This window comes from Danio rerio, chromosome 21 (assembly GCF_049306965.1).
Source record: "Danio rerio strain Tuebingen ecotype United States chromosome 21, GRCz12tu, whole genome shotgun sequence".
In the NCBI taxonomy this organism is placed as follows: domain Eukaryota; kingdom Metazoa; phylum Chordata; class Actinopteri; order Cypriniformes; family Danionidae; genus Danio; species Danio rerio.
Window position 1 is genome coordinate 20849042 of NC_133196.1, and position 13014 is coordinate 20862055.

At 36.5% G+C, this 13014-nt stretch overlaps 1 protein-coding gene across 13 annotated transcripts in view; it reads left to right on the forward strand.

Annotated features, from left to right (window-relative positions):
* The window catches only part of gzmk (granzyme K), a 34130-nt gene that overhangs the window by 19529 nt on the left and 1587 nt on the right, over positions 1-13014 (forward strand). For 11 of the 13 annotated variants that reach the window (XR_012396725.1, XM_073935211.1, XM_073935208.1 and 8 more), the window contains one exon: positions 1880-1911. Coding sequence is in view for 9 of the 13 variants with exons in the window: in XM_073935211.1 (XP_073791312.1) it covers positions 1880-1911 (32 nt within the window). In the remaining 4 variants the exon portion in view is untranslated. Of the gene's footprint in view, positions 1-1879; positions 1912-10853; positions 12966-13014 lie in introns of those variants that run through there. The other 2 variants (XM_073935214.1, XM_021473411.3) reach the window with 2 other exon arrangements.

The following is a 13014-nucleotide window of genomic DNA, read 5'->3' on the forward strand; positions in this document are numbered from 1 at the left end:
ATATATATATATATATATATATATATATATATATATATATATATATATATATATATATATATATATATATATATATATATACACATACAGAAAAGTACAAATTATAATATTGGAATTATATTATTGATAAATGTATACGAAAATAAGAAAAAAAAACTCATATGGGAAATAAAAAGAAAAAGAAAGAGAAAAAACATTAGTATTAAAATATAGCAGTCATTCAGTTGATTTGTAATAATTTTTGTCCACTTGTAACTTGTTTTGTCCACTGGGTGACTCTCTGTTTATGACAAGCTAAACACTTTGCTGTTATTGATTTCAGACTGGAGTTCTCTCTCAAAATATGCCTCATCTTCTTCTGTATTTGTTATTGATTGTTGTATTTGAGTAATTATCTGGAAATAGGAGACGTGTGGGGATCTAATGGTGTGGTCACACTCTCATAGCGAATTGTAACTTTTTGATTTAGTGGCTAATTCATAGAAATTCTTACGATCTCATTTGTACAATTTAGTACAATTTGCTCATCCCCAATGACGGCTGGGTTTAGTGGTGTGGTTGTGTGTCATTTGCCTCCTTTTTAAATTGTACATTTCCATATAACTGAACTTGTTCGAAGTCATATGAATTAGCCACTAAACTGACAAAATGTAACATAGTTATGTTTCCTCATGAGATCAGGCTGCAACACACACATTCATACAGTATACACTCACCGCTGGCTGCTTTATAAGGTACACCTCACTAGTACCGGGTTGGATCATCTTTTGCATTCAGAACTGCCTTATAAAAAGCAGTTAGTAAATCAGCATACTATTATGCTTTGTTTCCAGTGAAGACTTAGAGAAACTTGTCCATGCTTTTATCAGCAGGAGGGTGGATTACTGTAACAGCCTCCTCACTGGCCTTCCCAAAAAGACAGTCAGACAGTTTTGGCTCATCCAGAACGCTGCTGCCAGGATTCTGACCAGAACTAGGAAATCAGAGCACATCACACAGGTCCTCAGGTCTTTACACTGGCCCCCAGTTACATTCAGAATAGATTTTAAAGTATTACTACTTGTCTATAAATCACTAAATGGCCTAGGACCTCAATACATTACAGATATGCTCACTGAATACAAACCAGACCTCTCAGATCTCTATTGGATTGATATCTGGTGACAGAGGAGGCCATTTTAGTACAATGAACTTATTGTCATGTTCAAGATATCAGTCTGAGATGATTCGTGCTTTATGACATATCATGTTATCTTGCTGAAAGTAGCCGTCAGAAGATGGGCAATACTCAGGTAGGCTGTGGCATTGACAAGATGCCCAGTTGGCAGTAATTGGCCCAAACTGTGCCAATAACGTATCCCCCACACCATTATACCACCAGTCTGGCTATTCTCCTCTGGCATCAACAAGGTCCTCTGGCATCAACTGATGCTCAGTTTCAACTGCAGCAGATCGTTTTGACCATGTCTACATAGCATTAAATTGCTACCATGTGATTGGCTGATTAAAAATTTGTGTTAATGAACAGTTGGACAGGTGGACCTAATAAAGTGGCCGGGGAGCGTATATGTCATATATGTGTATATGTCTTGTGTATGTGTGTGCACGTGGCCCATTGAATTGTTGGTTCACTTGATTCGTTCAAATAGCAAATTCCTTCAAATAAAGAAACACGGTATAGCTAATTTAACAAATGAATGCATTATGTCAATATAGATCATAAACAGACAGAAATACTTTTTAAATGTGTCGTCGTTGTTGTTTTTTATATAAAACATTTGAAAAACTTATACAAAAACAACTCTCTGCCTTTGACTTTCTTGGTATAAACAGCAACAGATGAACCATTCATTAAAATGTTTTCCTATGTGTTTCACAGAAAGAAAAAAAGAGATTTGGAAGGACATGAGGGTGAGTAAATAGTTTTATTGTTTTTCGGCCAAAGTTTTGGGTGAAATAAAAGTCTCCTGAGTCATAAAAAAACGGATGTCTCAAAGGCATTTCCACCAGCCTCCATTAAATAAATCACTTTAGGATCAATAAATAAAACAAACATATAAATAAATGTGCCAGGGCGTTCTAAAATATGTCATGGAATAACCTTTAGTAATGACTCGCATGCCAAAGGCGTGAATTAGATAAAGGCCCCGTTTACACTAGTACGTTTTAGTTTTAAAACGGCGTTTTAGAATGAAAACGATCCGCGTCCACACTCGCGTTTTACCCAGCGTTTCTGAACTGCTCTCCGTCCACACCAAAACGCTGAAAACGCACATCACGTGACCACACACACACACTTTGGCAATCGCTGGAGCCCATCTACCCAGATGAGAGCTCTGCTAGTCGGACTTCTCATCAAGCATCTCCCGCTGGATCTAATCTCACTATATTTATTAAACGTGATATTTCATTCATCTTGTTGTCTTTATCTAACGACATATTCCCTGACTTTGGTCACTGGAATCTATTACTTGTTCTCAGGTAACGTGTTTTGGCTGAGCGCAAAGATAAGTTAATGATTAATGTAAGCACGTAGCCTACATTCTGTATATTGACTGATCGCTTGCCTTTATTTCCTATAATGTATAAACTTATTGTATGTTATACTTTTATAATGGCCATTATCGATTATTAAAACTGATATTCAGCAAAAGAGAGGGTGTGTTTCGTATTTTCACTGAAATTGAAAGGAGGCAGTTGTTATCGGCTCCGTTTTGTTATAAATATGCACACAGTGAAGATGACGCTCATGCAGCACGACGCCTCAACATGTCTGCTGTCTGTTTAGTTGTTAATATTAAAATAAAAATAGGCAGTTCCTTATATCAAGTTTACATTTTATTGTTGAGAAAGTGAAACAACGTAGCCAAGGTGATGTGAATGAAGTTATAAAGTACACTGTTCCCTGTGAAGATTGACGCGTGTTCTCGGTATGTTTTCCATATCAAACTGAGAAGAAGAGATGCAGCCTTGATCAAACTTGCGAAGTCTGAACTTACACGGAGAAGATTCAGGACTGAACTGTGTGTTAGGCTACTTAATATTGAGGAAAAGCCCCAATCAGAGAGGCGAATGTCTGCAGCCCCGCCTCCGTTTTCAGATGTCTCCGTCTTTCCCCATCCACACTGAGACGGAGCTGCAGCGTTTTAGAATGAAAACGGCCTCTCCAGCGTTTTCGAAACGCTCCGTTTTCGGCGCTCGAGAACTCCGGCGTAGTGTGGACGGATGGCGTAACCGTAGCAAAACTTATGCGTTTTCAAACTAAAACGCATTAGTGTAAACGGGGCCAAAGCCTCTCAGATCTCTCAGATGTCCATGAATAAACACGCTGAAGGTGCTTGAGCCCTGTAATTATGCCTTCGAGCGCAAGAATTCCTTGATGAAAAAGACGCCACACGGTTTGCATCAAGGGCATTTATTTGAAGCTGCCTATTTATTTAGAATGACTCTGCCAAAGCATGAACACAGTTTAATCGGCTGAATAAACCGCCATTGATGAGCTAAAGTGAACTAGACGTGTGGCCATTCAGGTACATCTGAACTCAAAGTACTGTATGCTAACAATAAATTTCACATTCTGAAGAATTGCTTTGTGACTTCTTAGAATGTCTGATTGTTGTCTTTGCTGAGAGACATTTTTAGGACACAATGTGAGACATTATCATTCAAAGGTATCATTCAGTTTCTTTTCCTTTCATTTTATCCATCAAGGACACATTACATTGATCAAAAGTGATAAAAAACACATTTATAATGTTACAAAAGATTGGGTCTCACGTTATATCATGTGGGCTTAACTACTATGTACTTGGATCAAAAATGAAATATCGGGAGTATTCCGGGAGACAGACCAAAATGGGAGATTGGTCTGAAATATGGGAGACTCATTATCTCATACATGTTTTGTATCACTTGGTTGTAAATTTTTAGAATAAATGTTATAACCTAGGTGACACATGGCTCAGTAGTTAGCAAAAAGGTAGCCTGCAGCTGCACCTCTCATATGGTCACCCACTGAAGCTAAGCAGGGCTGCGCCCGGTCAATACCTGCATTGGAGACCACATGGGAAAGCTAGGTTGCTGCCGGAAGTGCTGTTAGTGAGACCTGCAGGGTCTGTGTCTGTGGTCTGTGTGTGTCTGAATACCCCAGTATATTTACAGAGACTTTTTACTGCTCAATGAGCACCATCTTTCGGATGAGATGTTAAACCGAGGTCCTGACTCTCTATGGTTGATAAAAATCCCAGGAAGTCCTTAAAAAAGTGTAGCCATCCTGGCCAAATTTACCCTCCAGCCTCTGTCCATCATGGCCTCCTAACCATCTCCATTTGATAATTAACTTCATCACTCTGTCTCCTCTCCACCAATCAGCTGGTGTGCAGTAGAGGTCTGCATTCCCGCAGGACCCGACCAGATTTCTGCGGCGCGGGAATAAATTTCCGAATAAATCGCGGGAGCGGTCAGTAACGGGTTTAATTTGGGACGGGAGCGGGCTGTCTAGCAATATCGCAGATATTGCTATGCGAATGAGAGAGAAAGAGAGAGAGAGAGAGAGCTTTGCCTGTGCGTGTGCTTAGTGCTTGTGTGTGTGTGTATGTTAGTGCGCGCGTGCGCGAATGAGAGAGAGAGAGCTTTCCCAGATAGCAAAATACACTCGGGCCAGTTCCGGCTGCCGGACTCCGGATGCTTGTGGACTCACTGCCCCATTCCGACCCGAATCAATCGGGCCAGATGCGACGGCCGTAAGCGAGCCGACGCTGCCGCATCCGCACCGGAATCGGCGCGAGAGAAATGTGCGTTGCGCGCTGGAGCTGGCGCGACTCAGTATTTATATACCTTTATATAAAACCTTTTGGTATTACATTGGTACTTGATACATGGTATTACAAGCCTTTGAGTTGATATAACAGCAAACGCCTGTGTGTCTGCTTGGTGCTTGTGTGTGTGTTAGTGCGCGCGCGCGTATGAGAGAGAGAAAGAGATTTGTCTGTGTGTGTGTGCTTAGTTCTGTGTGTGTGCTTAGTTCTGTCAGCTTGGCTGTCTGGACTGTATAGCTGGGGGATTTTTGGTTTTGTTCTCCCCCGCTCTTTAGCGGGATCGGGCGCGGTGGCCAGAAAACGGGGTGGGTCGGGCAGCGGGACAATAAATTCTTAATGTAAGCGGGAGCGGTCGGGTTCGGGCTAAAACCTGGAGGGTGCGGGCAGGAGCGGGATTCAAAATTTAGTCCCATGTAGATCTCTTGAGTGCGGTCTGGCACAATATGGCTTCCATCTCGTCATCCAGTTGGATGCTGCACACTGGTGGTGGATGAGGAGATTCCCCCCAAAAATGTGTTAAGCGCTTTGAATGTCCTGAAAATTGTTTTATAAATGTAAGGAATTATTTTTATTCTTATTAGTACAGCAATAAAGTTGCTGGTTCAAGTCATGTGGAGTTTGCATGTTTTCCTAATGTTGGCATGTTCAAAGTTCATAGTCATGCATATAGGTGAAATGAATAAACTTAATTAGCTGTAGTGTATGAGTATGTATAAATGTTTCCCAGTACTGGGTTGCAGCTGGAAAGGAATCTGCTTTGTAAAACATATGCTGAATAAGTTTGCGGTTCATTCCGCTGAGGCGACCCCTGATGAATAAAGTGACTAAGCTGAAGGAAAATGAATGAATGAATGAATGAATGAATGTTATAATGTTATAATCACATATTCTGATGTGTTTCCATCTTCATTAACTAAATATTACAAGTTTTTAAACTACAATACTTTTCTTGTTAGCAAACACTTATGCAAAATCATCTGCTAAAACCTACTGCATACATACAGTAGATATACACACAGTAAAAAACTTATTAGATTACTTTGCTTAAAAAATTGAGTATACCTGTTGCTTTTAAAACGATTAACTGGCTTTACTTAAAAAGTGAGTAAACCTGTTGCCTTATTTTTTTTTAAAGAAAATTAACTCTGTGCATAACTATGAAGAATAAGTTAAATCAACTTAGCAGTCCCAAGTTTAAATGGATTTACTTACTTATTTAAGCAAAATCATCTTGTCATTTTTAAGGCAACAAATTTACTCAATATTTTTAAGTAATGTAAAATAATAACTTTTAGCAGTGCATACAAGGGTATAATAACAGTTGCACCTGCATATACTTTGGCATTAAAGAGTGGTGGAGAAATGGGTTTGTGAGTAACTAAAGCATGCCATTGATGAACATTATTATGAGCCTCCATCTTAATAATAGCATCTGTGCACATTTGTCAAAACTAATCAAAATTGTTGATTGTCAGCTCTCTCTTTCTTCTCTCTCTCTCTTTCTTCTCTCTCTCTCTCTCTCTCTCTCTCTCTCTCTCTCTCTCTCTCTCTCTCTCTCTCTCTCTCTCTCTCTCTCTCTCTCTCTCTCTCTCAATGACGCATAACCACAAGGGAACTCTAGAAAAAACAACATAGTCAAAGGAGTTTCTGTGTTTGTGTGGAAGCGGCTTATGTGTGGGTTTTGGCTGCACATTAAGATCAGTTCTGTTTACTGAAGATTATAGCCTCGTCATTTGCCTCTAATAGCCATTTATCGCTGGTGTAACTGTTTTGGAGCTTTTGAAGTCCATCCCATCCAATAGTGCCTTTGAAATAAAGTGTTGCCAGCCGTTATGTCATGACAGAAAGGCAATGCAGCCTTAATACGTGACAAACCCTGAGGATCTGCTGTCAGATTCTGAGTTAAAATTCCACTATAGATGTTTCTGTGCTGGCAGAAAGTCTGTGCAGTGCTTAAATCTATATTGGATGAGAAATACAAATCAATTAGCAAAAGCAGTTTAGCATGATGGCAAAATTTCTAAAGCTAAAATAATAATGTGTGTGTGTTTTTTTTTTAAAGTATTGCATATTCATTTGTTAACTGGTTGGCAAAATATAAAATAAAATGTTTCTCTGTGAGCTCAATTTAACACTATTGATCTGATGTTTATTACACAATATATGAAATAACAATGGTAACATTGTACAATAAGGTTGTATTAGTTATTGTTCGTTAATGCACTTACTAACATAAAAAAGCCATGAAGTTACATTTATCAGAGTATTTATTCATGATTGTTAATGAAAATACAGTTGTTTGTTAGTCAACTCACAGTGTGTTAACTAATGTTAACAAACATGAATTTGTATTTTAATAATGCATTAATAAATGTTGAACTTTCATTAATAAATGCTGTTCATCTTTAGTTCATGTTAGTAAATTCATTAACTAACTAATGAAACCTTATTGTAACCAAATGTGAAACCAAAAGAATTATAAACTAATTTTAATCTACATGGTAAAAAATACTGGTTATATTGCATTTGCTTATAGCTTGTGAATCACATGGGGGTTCATTTATTTTTTGTGCCTTCAACTTGCATCATAAAATAGTAAATAAAATAAACACAGCATAGATGTTTTTAAAAATAAATACAGTTAAAATAAATAAGCTGTCTTTAACGGTGTTTCCAATGATATTTCCTTTCTTGAGAAAGTAAAAAATCTGGTATGGCTTTATTTTGATGGTCGTTTTAATACATTTTGTTGAATTTAAGTTAGGCTGGGGTTAGGACTAGGGTTTGTGTAAGTTGACATGTACTTACAAAGTTTCTTTTAGTCAGTTAAATGCGTTAAAGGAGCAGTATCAGCAGATATTAAGCAGACAGTCTACTAACACTTAAATGAAAATGAATTGGTATGTAGATTCAATGTAACATTTAGTTCACAAAATGTGCAATATGGGACCATCAAAATAAAGTCTTACCAAAAATCCAAAACCCAAAATAATTTTTTGCTTACCCAAAAAAAGCAAAATGAAAAGAAAAAATATTTAAACAAATGTAAAAACTGTAAAGGCCAACATTACTACCCCCTTAAGAAATAAATAATAATTTTCCTGACTGACTACAAAACAAACCACTAAATACTATATATCCTGAGTTTGGGACCCCTGATTTAAACCTTTTAGCACCACATAATGCAGTATATAAAAACAAACAATGAAATATGTAACCCTTAAACACTTATCCCAGTGTCACTTCATTTGTCATGGTGGTATTTTGTTATATATATTTTACTCATTCTGGTGGTCATAAGCAGGCATTTGCAAATATGATCACACATCTGGAAGAATGTACCAGTGTGTTTATTCACAAGATCACAGTTTAAGCAGCACTTTGTTTTCTGTGCTAAAAGAAAGCTGTGATTTCACAAAATTCCCCTTAGTTGTTTTTGGCATTTGTGGTTATCATTATGTTTTCCTCCCTCTGCAGGTTGTAGTGTAACTTTACTGCGTGATGAGATTGTCATTTATAATCATTCTCAATATTAAAATCAACACTGCAAAAAAGGCTTTTCTAACTTAAAGCCTTTGTCTTGTTTCAAGTAACAATTTTTAAACATTCTAAAGTCAAGAAGCATTTTATAGACAAATGTAAAATACTGTCTTCTTTTGAGAAATAAATTGTTAAAACTTTCCTTAAGACAAGCAAAATAAACTTGTTTTCTCTTTGAAAAAAAAAAAGATTTTGCTCACCTCAATAGCAGTATTTAACTTGTTTTAAGAAAAAACTCGCTTCATTTAGATTTATTATTTCTGAAAACAAGGCTATTTTTTTGCTCTTCTTAAAGATGCTTCTTGATTTAAGAATTGTAGATATTTGGACAAGAAACAAAACAAAAACTACGTGAGAAAATCCTTTTTGCTGTGAAAGTACAGCAGCATTAATTCATGAAAAAAATCATTTCATTAAATATTCATTTTCCCTTTGTATAGATCTTTAGTTATATAGCAGTAAATCCTGCTATATAACAAAATTCCTAAAAATACATCAAGTTCAATTGCCAGTACAATAATACAGATTTCTAGGGTTTTAGGAAACTTGTAACATTTTAGTGAAGGTTTACTTGTCCCAGTCAGCAATTACCACAAACATTTTTAAGAAGTCAATTTTATCAACAAGATTTTTATTTGATTGATTGATTGATTGATTGATTGATTGATTGATTGATTGATTGATTGATTGATTGATTGATTGATTGATTGATTGATTGATTGATTGATTGATTGATTGATTGATTGGAAGCAAAATAACTTTAAGAGAGGATCAGACCAAACAACAACAACAAAAAAAATCTAAATGTTGTGAAGAACAATCTAACTTACTTAAATAATAATAAAAAAAAATAAACAATTAGCTCACTCCCTAGCTAGAAACAGGAGAAAACACTCCATCAAAAGAAAATGGCATCCTCCTTTCTACAGCTTCCACAATCTTAACAAAAAAATTACCAACAAATTTAAACTCTGAAAACAGACTGAAATTAGAAATCTGTACAAGCAAAGCAACCACAAAATCAAGGCTGTTTCTCAATTCCAAGAACGCAGAGAATCTTCAGGAGAATCTTCAGAGAACACCGGTCTTGCCAGATGTCCTCGGAAGAACAAACTCAGGAGACTGCCAGAACAGAGAACTCGTCCTTTTAGAAATGAGATGCTGCGTTCTTCCCGACAGTCACGTGACCTTTGCGCGTGTTTAATAGAAAATGATTTAAACATTACAGAATTCACATAACAATTAATTGATTTTTCCCTTTTCAATATATATTACGAAAGCCTTACAAATATGCTTTGCACAATATAAATAAAACAGATTTTAATTTGAATTTTAGCAAATAAACACAAATAATGTGTTTATGCCTTTATAAAGATTTTTGTGTTAATGCTTACTTTCACCATTTCATTGGAAGGAACAAATAAGTTATATATCTGAACTTTGATGATAAATCTATATAAAATGCTGCACTTCCCACCTCCTTTATTCAGTCGCAATAACTTGTGGGACTTCTGCAGGGAGTTCGGTGCTCAAGTCTGCATCGTGCATCCTTGATACCAAGAAGACATCCGGGAACTTTCATGCGTCCTCCCTTCTTGCGGCCTTGAGTTTTTGAACTGAACTTTGGCAGTTGATGATGACTTTACACAGAAACACAAGCACACTAAAAAACGCACATTGAGGAAACAGCCAGAAAGTAGAGAAGGCAATGAGAGAGGGAGTACAAAAACACTAAAACAAAGCACAACCACATTGCACAAAATAACAAGCACTCAAATACATCAAATATGTAACCTGATTTCAAAATATGAAGGTTTCACTTTAGTTTAGTCACAATTCCCACTGTTAACTACTGCATTATTAAGTTATTAACTGTTCATTAGTTTTTATAAGGTATGATCTTATTCTGCCTCCCGAATCCTACCCAAAACCTAAACTCAACTTTTTCCTTACTAACTATTAATAATCAGCTAATTAGTCATTTATTGTGCTTATAGTGTTAGTTAATGGTTTGTTAATAATACCGTTAATTGTGACAAACGAAGATGTTACCATCATTTCAAACTACTAAAACGACAATGAAAGTCACTTTATTAAACTTATTAGCATCATCTACCTTCCAAAATAATTATTTTGCTTTTTGTTCAAACTACTTATTTAAAATGAGAGGAATCAACACAATTCTTGATTTTTTGGGGGGGAACAACATAAATGTTTTATGCTCAATCCACTTAAATTTGTAAAAACAAAGTTAATCGATTTGTGTCGGGACAACATGAGGAATTGTGTGGAACCCAGCATTTTTACTGTGCAGTGTACTACAAATCATATTAGATATTTTAATGATTCACAACATGAGTTTTCCAAAAACTCTGTATAAAGTATAATATGCTAAAAGTTTAATTTGTCCCCCTATATATGTTTTATTTCCTCTTGCTTGACATGGAGCTGAATAAAAGGGCTGCGTCTCTTGATCTGAATCTCCAGCTGTGATTCGCAGGTTTGTAAGGTTTGCGCAGCAGGAGGCTGCATCCGCACATTCAGCTTTGAAGCTTCTGCTTCGCTTCTGAAGGTGTGAAAAACCGTTAGTCACTTTAGCTCAGCACGAATCTTTCAGCGAGGGCTACGTGTACCCTGATGAGACTTCTTCTTTCAGGACACAACCGTGAACTTGTGTCACCCCAAGCACCCTATAGAAACAAACATCATAAAGATCTGCTGCTGGGCTCTTGTGTACTGTAAATGGTGCTACACTTGAACTCTATGTTTGATCTATAGCGTTGATTACCGCAGGAAAGATGAGCTGCTTTTATAGTTGAACAAAACAAGACGTTATTAAGAAGGTCTTGAGGGACAGTGGTTGATGCTTATTGATTGTCCCATTGAATTTTGTTTGCGCATGCTTTTCTGTTAATGTAAATTGAGTGTGTGTCTCTCATGTATCCCGAAAGAATTAATTATTTTGAGCTCAAATAAAAGTATTTGGAGTGTTTATCTGTTTTAACAACAGGTTATTCATTTAAAGGGCCTTGAAATAGTTTTTGAAAAAGTAAAGAAAGTGGGTGTGTTCAGTTTTGTTTAGGTGGGAGTGTTCAACAGCGAATGAGGAAAGGGTTTGCATTAAAATAGGAGTTTCAGTATGTGCGGCCGGCAACCCAAACACAGATGCAGTAGAGGTGAACAGCTATTCAGAGAGCAGCGTTTATAGCTGATCTGAGAGCTGTGTAAAAAAAAGTGCAGGATTTCTCTCCACCAGATTCCCCTCAGCCACATTATTGATGACAGTGCAGGGTCACTGCCTTATCATTTTTAACCTTTAAGTAAGCTCTTCAAAAGCTGAAAGTGTACTGTTGATGATACTTACGTTGCTATTCGAAAATTGTAGTGATATTATTGTAAACTTAGCAATTAAATCATTTTGACTAAGGTATGTCTTTTAAAACTGAAAAAGTAGTGCTGACGAACTAACTTTGCGATGTGGAAAAACATAAAAAAACAAACACTGATCACACACTTACCAAATCAGTAGAGACCCGACAATCAATACAAACTGGAACCGTGTCTTATTTAAAAGGAGATGAGTGGCAAATCCAGATTTTACCATTTGCAGATGCAAAAAGCTCTCAGCAAAAAAATTAAATAAAAAAAAAAAGTTCCTTGCAAAAAAATTTTTTGTCGCGTGTTAGCGGACACAATGATGTCCTCAATGTGACTTTGCTTTAAAATTTCTTTTCAAACTGGAAGAACAAATTTGTTGTAAAAAAAAATATATATCAATCAGTAAACCTCTGCTAACCTTAAAAACTGGCACGATGGCTCAGTGGTTAGCACTGTTGTCTCACAGCAATAAGGTTGTTGGTTCAAGTCCTAGATGGACCAGGTTGCATGTTTGTTTGGAGTTTGCATGCCCCCCCTACAGAACAAACCATCATTATACAACAACTTGCCTAATCGCCCTAACCTGCCTAGTTAACTTAATTATCCTAGTCAATCCTTTAAATGTCACTCTAAGCTGTAAGGAAGTGTCTTGAAAAATATCTAGTAAAATGTTCTCATGTCATCATGGCAAAGGTAAATTTTATTAGAAATGAGTTATTAAAACTATTATGTTTAGTAATGTGTTGGAAAAATCTTCTTTCTGGTTAACAAAAATTGGAAAAGAAATTAAACAGGGGAGCGAATAATTCAGGGGGGGCTAATAATTCTGACTTCAACTGTACATATAAGGATATTAAAATGCCATTGGTCAGAGCTTATGTCGGAAGTTGTGCTATATCATATTTATACCAGTAACAGAAAAGGTTATAACTGTTTTTTGTGTTATCAAACTAGAATTACCTCAATATGAATTTGTGAAAACGTGCAAAAACTGATGCATCGCCTTGCATGCAAAACCTCCCACACAAACACACCTCCTGATTCTGCTCTGACCACAAAAATTAAGCAAGACGTACATTCAATTTGCTACTTCCTCATTGCTCTCACAATTGAGGTTGTTAGATGCCTGAGGAAGCACACTTTTGACTGAAAGATTGTACCACACAATGGATGTTTGCAGAAATGTGATTTTGTTTCACTTCTTGGTGTTCACCTTTTGCAAAGCGGCAGGTAATGATTGTTTTTCTGTCAACAAAATTGATTAAAAACAGTTTTTCAA